Source organism: Nilaparvata lugens, chromosome 11, assembly GCF_014356525.2.
Source record: "Nilaparvata lugens isolate BPH chromosome 11, ASM1435652v1, whole genome shotgun sequence".
Lineage (NCBI taxonomy): Eukaryota > Metazoa > Arthropoda > Insecta > Hemiptera > Delphacidae > Nilaparvata > Nilaparvata lugens.
This window is the reverse complement of record NC_052514.1, coordinates 7,029,915-7,049,482: the sequence shown is the minus strand read 5'-3', so window position 1 is coordinate 7,049,482 and position 19,568 is coordinate 7,029,915. Positions and strand designations below refer to the sequence as shown.

The 19,568-nt window shown below is 33.5% G+C and overlaps 1 protein-coding gene across 6 annotated transcripts in view; it reads right to left on the bottom strand.

The window, feature by feature from the left end:
• Positions 1 to 6,460: 6,460 nt before the first annotated feature.
• Positions 6,461 to 19,568, bottom strand: part of LOC111052221 (disheveled-associated activator of morphogenesis 1) — a 238,014-nt gene continuing 224,906 nt past the window's right edge. For all 6 annotated transcript variants that reach the window (XM_039437504.1, XM_039437501.1, XM_039437500.1 and 3 more), the window contains 3 exons: positions 13,243 to 13,386; positions 10,833 to 11,003; positions 6,461 to 6,975 (listed from right to left, as the gene is read on the bottom strand). In XM_039437504.1, the coding sequence (XP_039293438.1) occupies positions 6,697 to 6,975; positions 10,833 to 11,003; positions 13,243 to 13,386 (594 nt within the window). In that variant the 3' untranslated portion in view covers positions 6,461 to 6,696. The remainder of the gene's footprint in view (positions 6,976 to 10,832; positions 11,004 to 13,242; positions 13,387 to 19,568) is intronic.

Genomic DNA, 19,568 nt, shown 5'->3' with positions numbered 1-19,568 from the left:
GCTGACTTCAAGGTTATTTTAGAGCCCTAGGGCCGTGAAACTTTTACCGGCCTGGTCAGAAAACAATCATTTTCGGCCTCCATATGACGCACGAAAACCAGCTCATTACATCCAAGTGGGGCGAAAAGTCAGTTACACACACATCGATTTTGGACGTACGATTTTTTGCCGTCCTTATAAATTCTATTAGATCAAACAGGTGATGTGTATCAAGTTCCGTTTAATCTAGTAAAATTAATAAGGCCGGAAAAAAATCGAACGTCCAAAAATCGATGTGTGTCTATAGTAAGGTCCACGTTATAATGGCAGTGGAGAAAGATCCAATGCCTTCTATAGACATTTACATAATTAAGATGAACTATTCTGTTAATTGACCGAGCGAAGTGAGGTCTAAGATTCAAGTCGACGGTTTGGCATTTCTCTTAATGTTTAAATGTTTGAATGTTTATATGTGTTTATGTTGCGCATTTACGGCGAAACGCGGTAATAGATTTTCATGAAATTTGACAGGTATGTTCCTTTTTTAATTGCGCATCGACGTATATGCAAGGTTTTTGGAAATTTTGCATTTCAAGGATAATATAAAAGGGAAAAGGAGCCGCCTTCATACGCCAATATTAGAGTAAAAATCAGACTATAGAATTATTCATCATAAATCAGCTGACAAGTGATTACACAGATGTGTGGAGAAGCCAATCTATTGCTGTATTTCCATAAGGTCTATAGTTTCAATCAGGTACTTGTGGATGAGAATACTGCGTGAGGTCTACTGTTCACAGAACTACTAGTCTAGTCGGAAAAATATCGAATGTGCAAAAACCGATGTGCTTTACTGAAGATAATACTATAGGTAGCAAAAATGTTATGGGCAATATGCATCAGCTACGTTTAATGCCTGTAGTAAGGTCCACGTTGATATGGCAGTGAAGAAAGATAGGAAAAAAACGTTGCCAAACCTCTGACTTGTCAATACCTTCTATAGACGGTAGCAGATACAGGTGTTAATCGATGTAAATTAACTGTTCATTCTTGTGTTAAAAAATCGATTATAATTTATTGAGCAATAAATTATATTTTTAAGAATTTCATCCCCCCCCCACTAGTTTTCTGCTCGTAAGCAGGTCCTTCTATATGGCAGCAGCCCTCCACTCTCTTCTATTCTCTGCCAGTCGCTTCGTTGCATAGTAGCTCATCCCCTCCTTCATGTCGTCCAACATTTTGTATCTTCTTCTCCCTCTTCCTCTTCTTCCCTGAATGGTCCCCTCCATGGCATCCACCAACAAGCATTGCCGTCTCATCCAATGTCCCAGCCATCTCCTCTTTCTTCCCTTTATCACATTCAGCAGACTTCTTCTTTCCCCAACCCTCCTCAACACCTCCTCGTTTGTAACTTTATCCCTCCAACTGATCCCTCCATCCTTCTCCATAACCACATTTCCAATGCCTCAAGCCTCCTCTTATTCTCCTTTCTCAGCGTCCAAGTTTCTGCACCATACAGTGCCACACTCCAAACTTCATAATTAATCATAACTTCATAAATAATTTAGAATTTCATAATTAAGATAAAATAAATCGAAAATATAAAAATCCCAGTACCCTTTTTGAATTACTTTATCACAACATGTTTCAACATTGATGCCATTTTCAAGTGATTTTTCTATTTATATTACAAGTAGCTCTATACAGAAAAGAGATAATTATAATATTTTGGTATTGCTATCCTTGTATTAATATTAATTAATTATTAATTCAACATTATTAAAATAAGATCTGGCAATAGAGCAAAGCGAGAAAGAGATAGCGCTATCCGCTTTGTTGAATGATAGACAAGGATAGCAATACCATTGCTAATCAAACACTGCCATTATAACGTGGAAATGACTATAACTTGCTTTACTGTAGATATACCATAGCACTGTAGATATGACACATGCTATTGGCCATATTATGTTTCAATTACGTTTAATGCCTAGTCTACACTATATCGCCAAGTCTCTGGCGTAGTGACTTGTCAAATCGCTGGCGTAGTGGCTTGCCAATTCGCTGCTCAAGCTGGTAAGCTTGTCCATGTTTGGTCTTGCCATCCACACTGTAATGTGACCATTTGTGGTTGCTTGGCTAGCCACTCACCTTCGCTTGGCTGGCCTTCACTCGACAAAAATGAAAAATCCGAGCGATGGCAAGTGAAGGCAAGCGCTGACAAACCACCCATCCACACTCTCGCGCTCATCGTCATTTGTACGCATTGGGCGATAGTGTGGATGCGGCATAAGGATAAACTATAGTGAGATCCACGTTATAATGGCAGTGTTGGATTAGCAATGCTATTGCTATCCTTATCTATCATTCAACAAAGCGGATAGCACTATCTCTTTCTCGCTTTGCTTAGTTGCCAGATCTTCTTTTAACAATGTAGTGAAATATAATTACTCAACAAAATATTCAATCTTGTTTATGGAAATTCATTATGAAATTTTTGAAAACTATAATTCCTTGGTTAATAAAATAGAATTGATTATTTTAAACGAATGAATAGTTGATATTACATCAACAATCCTGTATCAGCTACCGTCTATAGGCATTGACAAGACAGATGATCGGCAACGTTCTTCTCCTATCTTTCTCCACTGCCATTATAACGTGAACCTCACTATAGAAGGTTTTGAATAAAATAGCCTAACAAATTTCATATAATTTATTTTATTAAACATTTATCTTTCAACAAAATTACAGTACCTGATATAGATTTTCAGCAACATACAACTAGCATTCAACTGTATAATATCGTTATTATTAATTCTATACATAATAATTATACAAAATGACTGGTACAAATATAATAAAGAAGGCTAATATATATTTACAAATTATATCAACTCAATGTAGGCTATACACAGACAATAATATGTGTTCAGGTTTGCAGGGGATTTTAAATATGTTTTCCTACATTGTAAACCAGTTAAAAAGCCAATAATGTCTGTCAAAAGTCTGTATAAATGTACAAAAAGTATCAAACATGATGGCTATTGGTGGTTAATATTTATCGCTAATATACACAATATTACTAATACATACTATAAACGCAGTTTTATCAGTTTATGATGAGAATTATAATTCCAGAAAGAGAAGATTAACAAGTTTTTAATATTTCACATAAAATTTCAACCGAGGATAGCTTAGCATAGCGTAATATACAATTCAATAAAGAAATCCGGGAAATATTTAGAATAAATATTTAAAACTCATTCATCTGTTGGTTGACTGGGGAAATACAATATGGTATATTTAAACTTTACTGTATGATTCAACTTATAGAATCAGGGTTCTTCACTTGGAATTTATATGAAACTCCTTCTGGAATAGCATTGAATCCTCGAGATTCATTTATCATAGCATACGATAGGACTAACTACATGAAAATACCTTCAAATGATTTCAGAAAATCTTTATGATAATCCATGTTCAATCAACTAATTTATAGCCTTCATCCAAAACATTGTTCTATGCAGAAATATTGAATTAAAGTCAACTACTGATGATAGAGTTACAAAATAATGAAGAAGTTATTCTATTTTCACATGATAGTATTTTTTAATTTTCAAAATAAATAATAACTGTTAATTTTATATGACACTTGAGAAGGTGCAGATATTGATAAGTAACACTACATTTTATTATTCATTATTTTATTCAGAAAATCAATCTCTAAATATTTGAAATAGACTAGATAGAATATAGGAGATCCAGCTAAGATGAAAAGACACAAAATTTCTTTGATCTGAAATCTTGAAATTGAAATTAGAAAAATGGATACGGTATTAAGGATTAAAAATAGAAAAAATGAAGTAGAAAAAATCGTTTTAAAATATGAACACATCAGTTTTAAGCACCAGGAAACAAAACTACTCTCAGTTATTGGTCAAGAGGTAATGATGAAAATCAGAGTACAAAAGATGGCGTATTTTGCAGATAGAGACAGAAGATGAAAAATTGGTTTTGGCTATGATTAGTTCTATGGTTTTATCAGGAGAAACTGTATTTTTAGAAGCGGAGGAAATATAGCATTATTTGTAAATGATAGCTTGAATATTTTCTAAAATGCAGTTTTTTCTTATTTTTAATTGAAAATGTTTTCAAAACAAATACTGCGTCACCAACTACTTGGAAAAATGAGCATGCAGACTAATAAAGACAAGTATTTATATATTTTTATTAAAAGTTCATATGTTTAATTTAATTGGTTTATATTTCAATATTAAACAGCAATATATTCAGCTTATCAAATAGTAAATACTACCTACTCACTACTCTTAAAATCATGAAATATCACATCGATTATACTGTCTCAAATGAATTGTCCATATTGAATAGACAATAATATCAGTTAAATCTATTAAAAATTGAAGTCCCAGCTTGTATACAACTATTCTAAAATATTATAACATGTACTTATTTTTATAAGATGATATCTTTATCTTTAAGTTGTCACAGTAAGTTACAGTTCATGATAAGACATTCAAAAGTTGAATATTATAGATTAACACTACATTTTTGACATAGAAATACTATTTGGAAATCTATAAATTCTGGTTTTAATAGTTAATTCTTGTAGTGATATTAATTTCTATATTATAATTTCACTAAAGGTTAGTTGTTATTTCATACGAATTTCTTGAGGAAGTTCAGTCTATCAATCCTGAATAAACCAGTCTCATTTTTACATAAATGTTTCGTTGATCCTTTTCAAGAATGTAAATTGATAATTTTTTCTTATTCGAAAAAATTGAAAAAAACAATTGTATTTGTTATGCAGGCACTGTTGCATTGAAGCATCACACAGTGTTATAATGTATTTTTTTGTTGAGTTGATTTATAAATCGCAGTTTGTGAAGGTAACCAATAATAATTATTCATGTATTACTGAAACAATTTTACTTTTACAAATCAATCACTTATATAAATAATGTTCATCAAAAACTTGTATACTAGTTTACGGTTATCTAATTCTAGAACATTGAGGTTCCAAGGGACTCTTTTCCAAAACTGTTGAAAAATAGTAGACTATTTCGTTATAGTTTGTCTAGAGGAGACATGAAAAGAAAGTTCATTGAAGTGAGAGGTCTTTCAATCCTCTCCTCTTATTCTTTAACATTTTCTACAGGCTCATTATGTAGAATACAACCTTGAAACCCCAGTGACGATATCACTAAGTAAATATATCTCATAGAAGTTCATGGTTGTACCGTATGTTGTACGTATATTGATTGAATTATTTATATAGAATTATATTTTGTAATTGACAATGTCCATTGTGAACTTGTTTCATTCAATAGCAGATAGAGATATTGTATTCTTGTGTGGAGGTACAGAGATACAGATTTGTGACGATATTAATAATTCTTGTTGTAATTTGACACTGTTCAGATGTATTTTGTGCATTTTGATGAATAAAGAAATTTTAAATTTTCAATACAGAGGTATAATCTGCTCAGTTTCTATGTGTCAGGTAAATATAGGACACTAGACCCTAGTGCAAATGAAGATCTTGTACTCTTGTGGAGAGGTACAGAGGTAAAAAATAGAACGATTTCAGTTTTTAGTGTGCCAAGTAGATAGAAAACACTAGTGTTACATTCCTCACACTGCAGTGACTAAATCATAAATGTGCACACACCCTAAAGGGGCGTTTACATTGGTCAAGGTACTGGGTACCTTGAATTCAAGTTTTCTAGAGCGTTTGATTCAAATGAACGATTTTTGAAAACTTCAAGTCAAGTTTACTGGAAGTCAAACTTTCATATAGCCTCAAAAGTAGTATATAATTATGAAGTGAGAAATCTAATTAATCTCAAAGTTTTCTTCTTCATGAGCATCATATTTTTTATTTAGTTGTTCCGATACATTCTAAATTAAATTTAGCAGAATTGATGGTGATGTTGTGAAATCTCTCCATAATAATAAAATAAGGATATTGTCAAATTTCACTAAACATTTATTGAAAACTTTAAAACAGTACAAAACTTGAGGAAAGCTGTTTCTCAGTACAGCTGATGGTGCGTTGGTAAACGTGAAACCATGGTACTGTTCTAAAGTTTTTAATAAATTTTTAGAGAAATTTGACAATATCCTTGTTTTCTTATTAATAACATTCTAAATTGACTGACAACTGTTTTAGCACATTTTACCATTTATAGGTTGAATTGTTCTTTCAAGATTCAAGTTGAATATTAAACTCAAAGATGTTCAACATCTACTTAATACAGAGGAACACTCAAAGAGTCAAAATTTGAATCAACAAAACTTAATGAAGGGTCTCATTCAAGTGGATTCAAGTTCTTTTTCTTGAAGTCTACAAGTCCTCAAGTTTTTTTCTTGAAGTCCACAAGTCTTCAAGCCTTGAATATCTACTTGATAAAGGAACACTTGGAGACTTAATGAAGGGTCTCATTCAAATTCCTTAATGAAGGGTCTCATTCAAATTCCTTTTCTTAAAATCTGCATTGGTATATTGGATTCAAGTTTTTTTTCCTGAAGTCTTCAAGTCTCGAAGTCTACAAGTCTTCAAGTTTTTCTTCCTGAAGTCTTCAAGTCTCGAAGTCTATAATCGATACAAGTTTCTGTTCTTGAATTCAAGGAAACTTGACTACCGTAAAAGCCTCTTTATGCATGGAGTGACGTCATAGCTGTGACGTCACCCTACTGCCTCCTGAGCACTCTCTCGCGGCTTTCCTCCCTACTAGCACTGTTCCTCCTCGGCGGTGAGTTGCCGTTGAGCCTTGACTTTCTGCTTCGCTTCATCTTGGCCATATCCTCGCCGAACACATCGCCCGTCCTCAGGGCCGAGATCAGGTCGTCGAACTCGCCCTTAACGGCGTTGCCATTTTCGCCCTTAATGGCCACCCCGTTGCCCACCAACAGGTTGGTCGAGTCGCTCGGTGTGCGACTGTTTTTGCGGTCCATTGTGCGTTTTTTCAGCTGAAACATGAGTTCAATATAATGTTCATTATTAATATACACCACTAATCACAAGAAAAAGGAAACAAATTCGGAACATTCGAAAATTCAAAGCATTGAATATTAGTTTCAAAATTACAGACAGTCAATAAATATAATATCAAAATGGACGGACTAGCTTCAAGTTGTAATCATTCAAATTATCATAAATTCATTCCACTCCTTAAAAGAGGATTCAATCATAGAAGGATTCTAATTGTTTTCGCATAAATCAATGTTTGCACAAAAATTCATTCAACTTCATAATAAAGGATTTGATAACAGAATGATTTTTAATTGTTTTCTAAAGTTATTAATGTACGGTAAGCACATAAATAAGCATTCTCTTATTTTTAAAGTGATAGAGAAGTTTAGTATGACTGCGGTTATAAGCAGGGAAAGTAGAGTTACTACTGGTGACCAGCAGTGTGGTTTGCATCACGCCATTCCTCATGGATTTTTATTCAGACGACAAATGTTTGTTAGGAATTCATTTCACTTTTCCATTGTAGTTGACACAGACAAAAACAACTGTCTTCATACAAAGGTGATATAATGAAGCTAAATAGTTCAATAAAAATTGACAGTTCAACTGAAAAGATCATTATATAATATAACATAATGTAGCATGATAATTATATTAAGTATTATAATTTGGGAGAGAAACAGTGTTTTGAAATACCCGAAAATGTTGATTCCCTCCCAATCATTGAGTTGATTATGTGATTTTGTAAATTAATCAATTCATAATGTGAATATGGATGATCATACTTTGATTTCTAAAAGCATGCTTCCGTTCTTATTTGGAAAATATTAATTCCTTTGTCCATGATGCATGATTTTATGATTGCTTGAAAATGATCAACTTGATATTAAAACAATCACAATAATAAATTACTGTAATATGTTTATTAATTTTAATATTAATTCATTTGTCTATGATGCATGATTTCATGATTGCTTGAAAATTATCAACTTGATATTAAAACAATCACAATAATAAATTACTGTAATATGATTATTAATTTTATATAATTGATTAGACTATCAGGAATAGATTATATCTCCTGATATATAATTGTATCATCCGTCTCATGATTTATTTTATTCATTTTCTTATTCCTTGTCACAATACTTCATATTATGAATTAGTGAACTAATTTGATTGGTGACTTGTCAAGTGCTGCAACTATCACCGTACCGTGATAGTCCTTTGGGGCCCTTGGGCGACTTGGTACCATTACCCAAGCACATAAGCCCTTTGGGGCTCATGTGGGTATCAACTTAAAATTTATAGAACTTATTCAACACAAAATTTGCATTCCAAATTAATCACTAAGAACCGATTTTTACATGGCATTCGTCAATATATTATTGTGAAAAATAGGGGTGTGAATAAAACATGGGAAAAAGTGCTGAAAATTCCTTGCAGTTGCAAACATATGTGGCTTATAGTGTTGAAACCATCCCATTGAAAACACAGTGTGTACATTCATTTTCCGTGAATTTCACTTATTATTTCGAGTGAATTTTCATTTTTGTGACTAAACTTTATGACTTTATCATGAGTTTGTGAAATTTTTGGTTCCCTCAAATGCAAAACCTTAAACCCAATCATAAACTCCAGCAGTACCGGTACATTATTGGCATTGCCTGCAAGAGTGTAATTTATTACAGATGCTGTGTTTTGAAGTCAATTTGATTTGGTGCTTTACAATCCATTTCCATGATTCATTTTTGAATTTCCATTCAGATGCGAGCCCACCCACCAACCGAGTGTTGAATCCAAGAATCGCATCCAAGATTCAATATTGATTTACGGTACCTCAATCAATATCTTGCACTGAAAATCCAGTAGAAATGACTAGAAATTTGTGCCTCAGAATATAACATCCCATCGGTTAATTTCCTTGCATAACCTGTCTGTCACAGACCACTGTTCTTCATCAGTTTTATTCTCTGTTTTTGTGACATCTTGGTCGGATTTTGTAGTAGTCGTACTTGCTGGTTTTCCAGTTGCCAACTGCTTGAAAATTCTCCTCAGTTTGTTCTAATTGTGAGATAACATGAAATAGGTTCAATATGATCGATTATAGATATCTAATAATATATAAAGTGATCATTGAATAGATCAAGAAGATCATAGGATAACTTACACCTGGTTGCACCAAAGTCTGTTAACTTTCAAACCCGATCGAGCGCGACAAGATTTAATCAGGAAAGCCTTCTTTTTCCAAAAAACCTCTGATTATTCTCTTGGGATTTAATTATGATTAAAATTTAACAGGCTTTTGTGCGACTGGGCCTTAGAGATTTTACTCTGAAAGTTCCTCTCTATTTTAGGCTACTAGAATAGAGATTTTTACTATTTGGAGACAGGCCTGAATTCCACTATTGCATCTCATATAGTTTTTCATAGAGTTCAAAGTTCAATAATACAGGAGAATCTGGTCGTAGTGAGGTCTAATGTGAATCAGCAGTTGTTGACTTCATAACGAGAATCTCACTATATAGTCTAATAAAGTATTAATAACGTATAATAGGAAATAGGGCTATTTTTGAATGTTCAATTATAGAAACATAGAAAAAAGCCCGATCATAAAACTTTATTAGAAAATATGGAACCACCAAGAATTGTACCTTAAATCACGGTATTTAAATGAAAACGGTAGAGGCCACAAAATGTGTGCGCAGTGGCCAGCCAGCTAGATTGCGTCATCGCCACCAACAGAGGTTTTTGACACCTATTGGCAATTTATGAAACTTATTTGTTAGTAACAGATGATTGGATATAAAATGACGTCAGCTACACCGGACATTTAGCACAAACATGCGCGTGACACCTACCGTCTTCTTCCATATACCGTGCCTTAAATGAAATATATAAAGTTTGAATTAGAAACATAAAGGGTACTAGTTATTTTCTATAATATTGAACCTAAATATATTATTGATCTGATATTATCATATAAATTGAACTATATAGATTTATTTATGATCTCTAAAACTGACGAGTGAACTAAGGTTCTTCAATATTATTATTATTGTTAGCGTATGGCTTGGATTGTGGGGAGACCCTTATAGGAAGTTCCAATTTGCCGACATAAACATAGTCTCCAATTACAGAAATCTGTGATAAAAGGCCAGTTTCACACAGTAGAGACCTCGCTCCTGGAATATCATATTACGGAAGATCATATTTCATATTTTGCAACTATCCTGTACTTTCACATGGGGATCTTACGAATAAGCCGACAGATCTAACAACTCCGCCGACGTTTGCTCAAAGTATATGACTCATCACTTTTTCTCAAAGTCTAACTTCCTTAAAAATATAGATAGGCCTAGTTATTATTGATTTTTTCATGTATATTACTTTGAAAAAACTTCTCTTAATTTTAGGTTCTTTCAACAATACAAACTGGTACAACTTGATACACTTCTTCTGCTGACACCACTTGCACTTGATTTTCACTATAAATATGTATCTATAAATTAACATTTTTTGTGTAGATGAGAAGTTGATATTGTGGTAATTATTCATATTGAATGAAAAAGACTAAGAAATTGTCAAAAAACCACAGATTTATTCATATTGAATGAAAAAGACTAAGAAATTGTCAAAAAACCACAGATTTATTGATACTTAGAAAGACCGGTTTCGGTTATTACACCATTGTCAATCTCTGATAAACTGAGTTTATCATTCTTTCATAGTCTATAGTCATAGTCATAGTCTATAGTCTTTTTCATTCAATATAAATTAACATATAGGGAGATGAATAAAGGAAGTTTCAAAATTATTATAAGTTGAGTGTAAGATGTTGGTTTTTGCTCACCTCAGCATCTTGCTTGGCTCTCTTCTCCTCTTCCTCTCTCCTCCGCCTGAGACTTTCATTGTCGTTGAGACACTCGTTGAAAGCGGTCAGGAAAGTGTCAAAAATGGCGAAAAAGTCATCCGGCTGGATCGTCGAGTTGTCCTCACCAAACAGTCTTACAGCTCTGTCAAACTAAAGTGAGAACAAAAATAATATTATTATTAAACAAGAATCCAAATTCAATGCTGTAATTCACCCCGAAAACTTCTACTACTGCAAATATTGACAACAGGGTAAACAGCTAGATGGAAATTCGATGAGCGATACATTCAAAAATTATTTTTCAGGCCGGGAATCGAACCCAGTACCTTCTAATTGCCGGTCAGGAATGCTTATACCCTTACACAAAACTGACAATCTCTGGATAGCAGCGCTCATTTCATACGAAGCCGAAGCGGCTTATTAAATATGTTAAATGTTGAAACAAAAGCTGGCATTTCTTATTAAATGTTATAACAAGAAATTTTATTGCTATTTTATCAATCATACCTATCTAAAGCTGCGTTTACACCAAATATTAACAAAATGTTTATTTTTTTCGTCCTTATAGATTCTATTAGATTGAACATAACTTATACACATGATGTGCATATGTGTTTGTCAAGTTCCGTTCAATCTACATATCGGGGACCGAGCTTCGCTCTGGAGTACAAAAGAATAAAAAAATTATTACGAGAGAAGAAATTATAATAACATTCATACAGAAATGTTCCATCTTATCACAGTAAATTGAGATTAATTACCAGAGGAATGCAAAAATTTCCCTCACAAAGGCCCAGTTGCACAAAAGCCGGTTAAATTTTAATCCTGATTAACTTCACGTGAACCAAATCAGAGAAGACCATTTCAAAAAGATGGATCTACTGGAATTGATCAGGATTGAAAATAACCCGGCTTTTTTGCAACCGGCACTAAGTAGGCTACCTGATTGAATGATTACAAAAGTCCAACAGCTGAGTCATAATTTTGACACAGTCCCACACACATGAACTCGCTCACTCACTTCCATCATCAACAGACGACGAAATAATTATTATCAGCTGTTTTTTCAAGGATGAATAATAATTATCCTTTTAATGTCCTTCAGCGAGTTTGAGCGCTCATCGAATTTCCATCTAGCTGTTTACCCTGTTGTCAATATTTGCAGTAGCAGAAGTCTCGGGGTGATTTACTGAATTTAATTTGGATTTTCGTTTAATAATAATTGTTAGGTCATTAGCATTTGAATAAATACTATTTCTCAGTAATTTCCCATCTGTAGTAAACATTTCTTTAATTCGGCAATAAATAATGTGAACGATTTGCATGACTTCAGCATTTATAGAGAACCAACACAAACTGACAATATCATCTCAAGTGAGTCTAATCATCCTTGGACACAAAAAATTTCAAACTTCAGATCACTAATATACAGATTATGTATACATTGATAGATACAATAATTATTAAAGAAATTCATGTTTCTTTCCCGTACTTGCATAATTCATATACCTTACTAATATTTGGATTAATAAATATACCAATGAGTACCGTACCGGTAATATAAATCATGAGAAAGAAAAAAGAGTCATTATTATTATACATAATTATGTCATTAGGTGTTAGATTTTAGAATATAAAATGTACACTATGAACAGAGATATTATGGAATTTTTCCATATTAAGGTGAAAAAAGAACGATATTGTCAGCTCCACAGAATTTATTTGAGTCAAACTTAAGTTTCAATGCAGTAAGGCATCATCTTAAGTGGTCTTCTTTGGTTATACTGGGAAAATTGGATTTGGAAATTGGATAAAGGTTCCTTCTTTTATCCAATTTCCTCAGTCTTACTGACGAATAAAGTTTTCTATTATAAGGTGGAATAAAAACGATTGTCAGTTTCACATAATTTATTTGAGCCAAACGTAAGTTTCAATGCACTAAGACATCATAATTATTCAGTGTTTTTTTTGTTAGACTGAGAAAATTGTATAGAGGACTCCTTCCTTTATCCAATTTCCTTAGTCTAACCAAAAAAGACCACCGTACTAAAAATGATGTCTTAGTGCATTGAAACTTAAGTTTAGCTCAAATAAATTATGTGGAACTGACAATATAGTTTTTATTTCACCTTTTAGAATAGAAAACTTTATTCGTCATCAAATACTGTACCAAATAACACGGATTCTGATACTGATGTATGAGAATTGAGCTTTTAATGCGCACTGATGCTTAAGTTTGGATCAAATAAATTATGTGGAACTGACAATATCGTTTTTATTTCACCCTGGAATAGAAAACTTTATTCGTCATCAAAAACTGAACCAAATAACACGGATTCTGATATAGACCTACTGATGTGGGTGAATCGATCTTTCAATGCGCACTTACCCGAGTCTTCATATCCTGGAACAAGTCCTCCAGCTCAGAGAACCGACATGTGGCAGACGATAGGAACTCCTTCATGACGGGAAGGAAGCGATCGCCCTGAGCCACCGGTTGAACTCGGTGGAACTCTAGTTCTCTCTCCACTTCCTGAAATTGATAGAAAGTATGATAGATAAGTACGAAATAGAAGATAATGATATACATATACCTCTAGTGATATACCTCTGGTGTGGTGCACTCACACAACTTTCCTTGCCGTTATGAAAATTTATCACCTGACGCTAGTGTTCCCGCGCATCTCAAGTCTACTATTCAAAGATCTAAGCCAGCTGGTGACAGGACTATAACGCTGGAGACACACAAAGTCTGCTATCTCTTCATAGTGAATGATTTAATAGAATCAACAGTTGCCAACAGTTTGCAATTGAAATAATAACATTTTCTCGAATTTTGAGCTTATTTTCAATTTTAGGTGAAAATGTTACTGAACATTAATTGTAGAGATTTTCATGCTCAATCTTTTCCATTTGGAATTTTTTGTTTAAACTGTATCTGAAGCCTGATAATTGGAAATCTAAAATCAAACTTTACGTAGATGGGGCGGGGCTCCTGAAATTTTTACAGATATGGGACTTGTGGCAGTTGTTAGAGCTTAATAATGACTATTTTAGGTATGAATTTGATCAAAATCGTTGGAGCCATTTTCGAGAAAATCGCGAAAAACCCTGTTTTTGAAAACACTTTCGCCATTTTAGCCGCCATCTTGAATCGCATTTGATCGAAATTGTTCGTGTCGGATCCTTATAGTGTAAGGACCTTAAGTTCCAAATTTCAAGTCATTCCGTTAATTGAGAGATGAGATATCGTGTACACAGACGCACATACACTCATACACACACACACACACACATACACACACACACACACACACACACACACACACACACACACACACACACACACACACACACACACACACACACACTCATACACACACACACACACACACACACACACAACACACACACACACACCACACACACACCACACACACACATACTGGAACAAGGTAACAAACGGGGAGGTGAGAAATGAACATACATTGCGGGGAGGCTGATTTACACACATTTACACACATGTTCGATATTTACTATTCTATTTGATCATAGAATACAATATCGTATGGGTCTTCGAAAGCCAGTTACATGCACGTTGATTTTTGTACGATTGTTTTTTGCCATCCTTATGAATTCGAATAAGTGCAACTTGTCAAACATCATCTGTTTGATCTAATAGAATTTTATAAGGACGGTAAAAAATCGATGTGTATGTAACTGGCTTTTACTAAACAGGCTTCACGAATTACAATACGATAATAGGATAGTTGATACAATACATGGTTTTAATTCAGATTCATTCATTGATAGAAATAAAAGGAGATTCCGGTGTCGATAGCATCGAAGTCGCCAGGCTGGTCTGGATCATTTATGAATTTCTCAGTATGCAGTATCCTCTCAGCAGCTCTAATACAAACACAAACATTAGTTTCGTTTTACTTGGAATAGTAAGACATTATTTCATTATGTCCATTATTACAATAGATCAATTCAGATCCAGTTAGCTGTTAGAGTAATATAATGTAATTACATTCTATACTCACTGTTCAGATCAGCACAATGTTTATAGCCTACTGTATGCAGTGAGTATAGAATGTTACATTCTATACTCACTGACTGCATATTTATACTGTGTAATAGATTTTATTGATTGTTGCAAAGATTTTAAGTCAATGATTCAACAGGAAATCCATGGTAATATTCAACGATTTCAACCTAATGAATTAGATTGTTGTATGACAAAATTGAAATCCCGAAAACGTAAATAATTCAGTGAAGTTAACTGTACAAGGTTACTTTTTCTCGTATTTTATTGAGTGATAATGGGAGATGATTTCTGATTCCATATTTGGATTCAACCTTTTGAAGTTGAAACTTTCAAAGCTGGAATTTTTTTTTAAACTAGAACTTTTAGGGCCGGTTTCCGAGCTCAGGATTTAGCTAAGTCCCAGACTCTAAACAGCAATAGTCAGAAAATTGGCTTTCCAAAAGGTCAGCTTTTATATAGAAGTCTTAGTTTTTATTTTCTCATTTCTATAATTGGAAACGTTTTTCCTTGACGGAATTAGACATTCCTGAATAATTCAAAATAGCTGAAACTTTACACTATTTTCTCTTTATTTTATTTTGTGTTCAATTTTCTAGTTTTTCGAGATTTAATTCAAACGTGACTATGACAATGACTGCGACTACGCCCCGTCTTGGAAAACCAAATTTCTGACTCCAGCTGTTTAAAGTCTTGGACTCAGCTAAATCCCGAGCTCGGAAACCGGCCCCTAATGTTTTAAAATGTTCATGTTTGAACTTTTCAAGAGTGTTTAAAAGCTTCTAAAAACCTTTACCTGTGAGGCAGAAGTATTATTATCTTAGTAGGTACATTTTTACTAAACATAACTTTATAATAATGTAAAAGCTATATTAAAAACTGCTGTAACTCCCTTGTTTTTGGGTATTTTCGAAAATGGGACTTATGCTTTAAAAAATTTGGGGTCGCTGAATCCAAATCCGAATACTTTGAGAAAAGTAATGAGTCATACTCTGAGCAAACGCGTCTGAAATTTGAGATCCCCTTGTGAAAGCCTTCGAGCTGCGAAATATGAAATGATCTGAAATATGATCTTCAGGAGACGGGATTCTGCCGTGTGAAACTAGCCTAAGAAAAACACGACGGCCTTGTTCACTCCCCCCACCATGACTTCTCAGTAGCTTGACCCTAACATTTACATGATCCTAGAAAGTAGTCTACACCTATGTTCACAGAATAATTCAGAATAATGTATCCTATTTGAAAGAGTGGATGCATGCAAAAAAAACAACTTTCAAAGATCCATGTTCATCAAGCCTTCTGTTAACTGCAAGAGATATTCTGTATCTTTGTGAGTATCTTTGGGAGGCTCCTTTTCCTTTTATATTATCTTTGAAATGCAACATTTTGAAAAACTTCGTATATATGTCGACGCGCAATTTAAAAAGGAACATACCTGTTAAATTTCATGGAAATATATTGCCGTATATCGCTGTGAATGCGCAACATATAAACATAAAGAGAAATGCACAGCCGTCGACATGAATCTTAGACCTCACTTCGCTCGGTCAATTATATACAGTGATGTCGGAGTAATGAGGGATTCCTTCTCTTTTCATATTATCCTTAAAATGCAAAATTTGAAAAAAACCTTGTTTATTAATACATCGACGCGCAGTTGAAAAAGGAATATTTCTGCCAAATCTCATAGAATTCTATCAACGCGTTACATACATACATACAGACAGACAGACAGACAAAAGAAAATCCGAGTTAAAACATAGACCTCACTACAATAACTAAATTATTATGATGTAAAACTTTTGTGGGCTATTATTAATTATGCTAGGCTATTTTTGAGACTTGAATGCCAAGCTGAAGATTTTATTACTTTAGATTACATCAAACACTCAATGAAATTATCGAATGTGCATCCATTCACTAAGAGATTGGAAGTGAGCGAAAAATCTAACAAAATAAAAAATAGCAAAGGATAACATAATATTAAACGAACATGACTAATTACAATAAAATATTGTGATGCGAAACTGTTGTAAATATTATTCACATAAAAATTAAAAATAATGTAGCATATTTATAAGAATGGATGACTGCAAAAAATACATGAGAATATATATTATAGATAGTTACTGATTAATATCATGTTGATAAAGTATGGATATAAAGTGAAACATCATTCATTTTAATTTTGGAGTTTTTGTATTGAACATTTATATTGATACTTTTGCCGCCAGTACTCAAACTCCGGTTTTGCAGGCTGGGATTAGTACTGGGATTCGAGAAAGTACACGTTTCACAGTGCCTCCCAACTGTAAATTCCGATGTGGTCCTCGACATTATTGCTTGTAGGTGAGGGAGTACATAGAAACATTTTTTTGGGAACCCCTGGTCTACATTGCGTTTTCGCTATTTGTGCTTATTTAAAAAAATAGAGATTCCGGAACTGCTATACCATGAGCTTCCTGATAGTGATAGAGTACCGTACTCCATTTTATGTTGCATTGTTGAGAAACTTTCAGCTACTCAAATTAGATTATTTAATAATATGAACTGGAAGGACTCACTACTCACACAACTCTGATTCCTCATTCTTTATCTTATCAAGATACCCTATCCTATCAACCCTCCCTATCTGAGAAGTACACCTTTTCCAACTGTATTTGAGAAAGTATTAATTGAGAATAGTCATTAGTATTTGAGAAAACGTCAGATGTAAATGAGAATAGTCAATTGCATTTGAGAAGTCATCACTTGTAGTTGAGAATAGTGAATTTTATCTGAGAAAGTATCATTTTAACTTGAGAACAATAATTGAATAGAATAGAACAGAACTTTATTTGCACTTCTTTCAACATTACAGAAAATGAAAATAATACCTCCAATTCAATTCAAACTCAACTAAATTTCACAATAAATTGAACAAGCATTCTTTTCATCATAAATAAAAGTTCTTTAGGCTTAGCCGAGGCCGTCAGCCGAGTAGATAGATTTCTTTATTATACATTATACCAATATTGAATAATTATTATTGTTCTTGTGATTACATAATTCACTCAATAATTATTTCTCCCTATCATTCCTTTCCAATTCCTCCTTCTTCTCATACCTAACTAATTTCTCGTAATTATCATAACTAAACATTGTAACTCAACTTTTAAAAAGCAATTCATACTCTTAAATTCACCCTCTTAAGGGACCTTGTATGCGTCAATGTGGCTGGACTTATAAAATATACAAACAACATAATTATTAACTTCACGAACAAAAAACCAAAACTTTGAAATTTAAATAGAGTCACCTCTTACTTTGTACTCTACAAAAATAAAATTGAATTAAAATACAGTCAACTTTCAATTAATTCATCAGTAATCTAAAAAAAGAGAAATAAAAGAGAAATAATATACAGAAACAAAAGAGAGAAAGAATAAATAAGTAAAACAAAACCTCTTAAAAATCTTAGAATAATCAATCAATTAAGTCATCTGCATAGATCAAAGCACTACTTAATAATACATAAAGTCTTGCGGCTTCTCATGTTTATGATAAAATACTACTTTTATAGCTAATAACTCTAATAATAATCCTAAAAAGACTTTTCCACTTCAACATTAAAATGTAGATTTCACAATATGCATAACAAGATATCAATAACAATAAAGAGGAAATGACTCTTATCGATTATAAACTCCTAAAATTGAATTCCTTTATCAATTCTCGCCTGTATTCCACTGCCTCCCTCAATATCCTACTAGACTCGTCCAAAATTTTCCATTCAGATACTCAATTACTGTCTCTCTCTAGCATCGCCCCTCTCAGATATTTCTTTCTTATTTCACCAAAATTGAACATTACCGATGAAATGATAAGCATCTTCCGTTTCTCGGCTATTGCACATAGAACAGATACCTATCCCCTCCTCTCTTTGCGGTGCGTGATTGAGCGATAATAGCCCAGAGGATGCCCTTGAAAATCATCGAGGTAACATTCCGTTTGGACTCATCATTCATGTAATTTCTCGTTCCATCGTCAATTTTTACATCTGCGTAGATTCTGTGAAACTGTGACCGCTCTCTTCTCTCTAGCCACTTACTTTTAACTTTAGCTTTTATCTTCTCCATTACCCTCTCCCACGTTGCTTCCCACCCCCTCCTGAAATTTGCTGCTTGCCAGTTGTCCGCTGTTATCGGCAATTCAATATCAAACTCACTTAATATCCGTCTCCATTCAGAATACCAACCACACTTTTATCTTAAACAATGCCTTGCGATCAATGTTCGATATCGGTCGCCAGGTATCTCAAAAGAATTCAATACATATTTTATATGAACGCTCAAAGTATACAACCACAAAATTTCCTTCCCTGTCACTAAGTATACTATATAATTTGGCGTATTACACGGTAGTCCAAATATTTTCTTGACAAACAACCTCAGAAATTTTTCTAGTTCTTCTCTCTCCGCATATCCCAATACCTGTGCTGCATATGTTACAACTGCTTTACTTATCGAATCAAAAATTCCACATTTCATTGACAGAGGTGCTTCATCATTCAAAATGAGTCTTCGCCATACACAATTAATCCCAAATCTGGCAGCTGTTATCTTACATTTAAAATGTGCGGTTAGGGCAAGTCTTGATGAAAAAACAACTCGCAGGTATCTGTACTC